Source organism: Cydia splendana, chromosome 25 (assembly GCF_910591565.1).
Source record: "Cydia splendana chromosome 25, ilCydSple1.2, whole genome shotgun sequence".
Lineage (NCBI taxonomy): Eukaryota > Metazoa > Arthropoda > Insecta > Lepidoptera > Tortricidae > Cydia > Cydia splendana.
In genome coordinates, this window is record NC_085984.1 from 5,941,717 (window position 1) to 5,946,336 (window position 4,620).

At 39.3% G+C, this 4,620-nt stretch overlaps 1 protein-coding gene across 1 annotated transcript; it reads left to right on the forward strand.

Annotated features, from left to right (window-relative positions):
* The first annotated feature begins 1,806 nt into the window (after positions 1–1,806).
* Positions 1,807–4,223, forward strand: LOC134802901 (uncharacterized). Its single transcript, XM_063775620.1, has 2 exons — positions 1,807–2,373; positions 3,226–4,223. Exons 1-2 carry the CDS (start codon positions 2,069–2,071, stop codon positions 4,133–4,135), a joined length of 1,215 nt encoding a protein of 404 aa, XP_063631690.1. The 5' UTR covers positions 1,807–2,068; the 3' UTR covers positions 4,136–4,223.
* The last annotated feature ends 397 nt before the right edge of the window (positions 4,224–4,620 follow it).

Below are 4,620 nucleotides of genomic sequence, written 5' to 3' on the forward strand. Positions count from 1 at the left end.
AAGTCTCACAAAAATAAAATCTTAATATAAAATTAGTATTTAAGTAAAAAATGTATTATGTTACGGTCGCAAGAAATAAATTTTTTTATTTTTTTTATTTAGACTTTTTGCTGACTGTAGGTACCATTCTTCAGTAATTCAATGAGGTTACATTGTTTTATTTTAGGTAGTTAATATATTCTAATAGCTTATATGCAAATACAGTTGTGACATACGGTGTCAAGTAGCGGTACTGATAGTTCCACTACTTGACGTTAGATGTCGACTACGAAATAACTCGCGTTTTGGTAAGAATACTGATGTATGGTGTTAGCATTAGCACTCTTTCTTTACTTATATTTCTCTATGCTGAGACGGAGTTGAGAGGATTTGTTGGGAGCATTAGTTGAAAGAGGGGGTATTACTGCAATGTTCTGCCGCCAGAGTGCAGCACTAATTTGTTTAGGCCCCTCGCCCACGGCGACTTTTTGTAGCGATGCAGTAGCGACGCTGTCGCGCGTTCGCATAGATACAGTCGCGATGCGGTCGCTAGCTGTGCCCTGGCCCACACAACACGATCCAGTCGCGATGCAAACGCGATACCGTCACGCTTCTGTCGCGATGCAAACGTGATACCGTCGCGCTTCTGTCTCGATGCTAATGCGATACCGTCGCGCTTCTGTCGCGATGCAAACGCGATTCAGTGAAGCTATGTATGTCATCCGACACGGCCGCGCATTTGCATCGATACAGTCGCGATGCTGTAGCGCGTTGCAAGTGCGACTAACGCGCGTTAGTAGCGATGCTGTAGCGCGTTAGTAGCGATGCTGAAGTGCGTTGGCATCGCTTCTGTAGCGCGTTGCAAATGCGACTAACGCGCGTTAGTAGCGATGCTGTCGCGCATTTCATAAACGCGCGACAGCATCGCTACAAAAAGTCGCCGTGGGTGAGGGGCCTTAGTACCTAAACCATAGAGTAACTTATACATACTAGGCCTTAAACAGTTTTTTGACAAGTTTTCACTATGACATTGATGCATCAAGGCGGTTTACAGGTGGCCTACCGCGAAACGCGAAAATCGTTTTTTTTTATCTGCCTCTTTATTGATCGAATAGGCAAGAGTGACAGAGAGACAGAAACCGAACTTTCGACTGTCGTGTTTCACGGTGAAACACGACAGTCGCTTAGTGACGCCCTCTACTCAGAGTTTTGCGTAATATTCATATCACATCTCTTCTCCGCTTCGCTCCTTTTCGCCCCATCACTACGCGTAAGCAAATTGCTAGGTTTATCTTATCAAGGCATAATTAAGTCAAGCGCAGTAGTAATCGCGGGCGCACCGGAATCACAGGTAATTTTACAATAACATGTTTTTTACACGCTAAGTACGTTTTATTACTAGGATTTACGTTTCGTATCGTTACTTTTGTCATGGGGCCCAATTACCTAAATCACTGAAATTGAAATTACTTTAGGTGCTGTAATCCAGAACCCCTACTGTACATTCCATTCGATAGCCATACGGTTGTGACGGACATACGGTTAACCGGTTTTTTGTAATAGCTGCCATGGAAAACAGTAGTAAGTAGCATGTTTTCAAAAAACAAATTTTCTTCGTTTTCCTCAAGTTTCACACACGTGTGTTCGCTACGCGCATTATACTCGTATAAATATAGTTATTTACTTATTAAGATATAGATATCTTGGTGTGTGTTTACGTTCTCGTGACTTGCTTTCATAATATCTAGCTAGATGCTATTTCTCAACAGCAGTTATCCTTAGATATCAAAGTTATTAAAATTTATACCTAGAAGGAGTAATATAAAGGTCTTCGCACATTATAACAATTCCACGCCAACGCGGCAGCAACTCTACTCACACTCTCGATGAGTAGTCAACTAGTTGATCCACCCAATGGTCACTAGTGGACAACGCGGTGTCAACGAGTGGACAACGCGGTGTCAACGAGTGGACAACGCGGTGTCAACGAGTGGACAACGCGGTCCCAACGAGTGGGTTATTCAACAGACAACTCGTCTAACCTCAGTTTTCGGTTGAATTTTGACCAAAGAAGTCGTGTGCTTATGAAATGTCGAACTTTACATTCAGTGAACTGGCGATTATAGCTATTATACTTGATAATGAAAATGAACGAAACAGCAGGAAAAGAAGATATTGGGTACATGATATGTTGCGACAAAGGAAATCAGAAGGGGAATATTGGAATATCCGGAAACGTCTGCTAGATGACGAAGAAAAATTCTATATCTATTTCCGTATGCCGAGATACTTGTTTTATTATGTACTTAATATTATTGAGGACGACATCTACAAAAGAAACACGCGATTTAGAGAAGCTGTATCACCGGAAGAAAAGCTGGCAGTGACATTAAGGTAAGCAATAAGAAACTTTTTTATAATTTATATGTATTTATTTATATATCAAGTTAAAGGATAAATCAAAGCAAAGCAATTTTACTTTAGTTGTGTTAAACCATCAACCCTCGATTCTTCCATAGGCGTTGTATTTTGCTGTTGGGTGCTAGCGGTGCTACTACCGGTAGTACCTGCATTTAGGTTTTGAGTTGTGTAGCCAGAAGTTCCTGGTGCAAAAAAATCTTCATAGTAACAGTTTCGATTATTTTTCAGTTCTTGTATTTCAGCTTCCGAAACTAAATTAAAAATTCTTGACTTTAAAAGTGCTTGATTATAGGTAGATAATTTTTTTACTGTGCTAGAAATACTTAAAAAAAAATTTATCCATTTCGTCTTTCTGCTTTCCATCTTCATCGTTTTTGTTTTTTAATAAATATTCCATTAAGACCGCCGATGCACTTGTTTCTTGCAATTTCTTTCGTTTTGTCGTTTTTGGAATGTCAGGAAACACTGATCTAGATGATTCGTACATAGACACCGAAGATTCAGGACGCTCCGAGGTAATTGACGAGTCTTGAGATTCTTCATTATTAGTCACATTGGCAAGAATTTCAGATAAGCTATTTTCATCATCACCATCATCTGTGTTGTCCACTGACGTCACTGTAGACCGTTCTTTATAATGTGGTAATAAAAAAGACATTTCAGTTTCATATTGCCATTTTTTATTAGTATTAGCACTCTGACCACTTTTAGTTGCTTTCTTTTTAATGGCTCTTCTATGATATTCCCTTAAGTTTTGCCATATCTTCTTACATTCTGACGCTGTAACAAAATAATATAAATATAAAGAAAAATTGGTTGTTTCAGGTACTTGATTAGTGGCTGTTCATTTAGGACTATGAGTTCAAGCTTTCGGTTAGGCGAAAGTACCATCCGGTCGATATTAAAAGATGTGTGCAATGCGATTATAAATACAATGAAGGGGAAGTTCATGCCCACACCTACTACCGAAGACTGGAAAAGAATCGCAGATGGTTTCAATAAAAAATGGAATTTTCCAAACTGTATAGGTGCCATCGACGGCAAACATGTAAACATAATTGCCCCTCCTAGCAGCGGCTCGCTATTTTTTAATTATAAAAAACACTTCTCTATCGTCCTCATGGCTATCGTCGATGATAGATACAGATTTATAGCTGTCGATATAGGGGCCTATGGCAGGAATAGTGATGGCGGAATTTTGGCATCGTCAAGATTAGGAAGAGCGATTGAAATGAATACATTTAATATTCCAACTGACACACCATTACCTGGTACTGAAATAATAATGCCACATGTTTTTGTAGCCGACGAAGCGTTTCCTTTAAAAAGGAATTTATTGCGACCATATCCACGTTCAAGTGGCATTTCAGAAAAGGAAAGAATATACAATAATCGCTTATCGCGAGCTCACAGAGTAGTTGAAAACGCGTTCGGCATCTTATATCAAAAATTTGGAATTTATAATAAGAATTTGCATTTACACCCAAAATATGTTGATATTGTGGTCTTTGCGACGTGTATTTTACACAATGTCATGCGGTGTTATAATATAACATCCGATGATGAAGTCAACACAAGGCAGAGTTCGGCCAATAATGATGATGAACAGAGATTACTAAGTACACTTCCAGAAGATATAAGTGAATCTTCGGCATCTGCTTTTGAAACTCGTGATATGTTTGCAACTTATTTTCAATCTCCCAAAGGACGAGTTCCGTGGCAGCATTTAATATAGATCATGGATAATTAATATGTAATAATCATAAGAAGTTGGTTATAATATTATTGGCTTATTAAGAATATTAAACAAGTTTCTATACTAAGGTGGGATTTTATTACTGACTAGCTGTGCCCGCGGCTCCGCCCGCGTGGAATTCGGTCTGTGTCGGTAAGCGGCTAATTTCTAATCCTAATTTCTCTCCCTCTCACCTGGAGGCGGAACTTGAAGTAAAGTTGACAGATGGATATGCTAGAGGACTGTATCCACTGTGTCCAGATAAAATATTTTACAATTACCTTATTAAGCCCCAAGAGTCTAGGCTCTTAAATAGAATTAGGCTCGGGGGCTAAAGAGCTAAATAGCCTTTTAGCCTTTTAGGCGTCAAGAGATGAGGCGAGCCCTAAAAAAAGAGCTAAAAGGCTCGAGTCCTTTGGATCACTACCTTTATCATATGTTAGAAAGTCATTGAAAACGCGAGCGAATGAGCGCGACAATTTTTC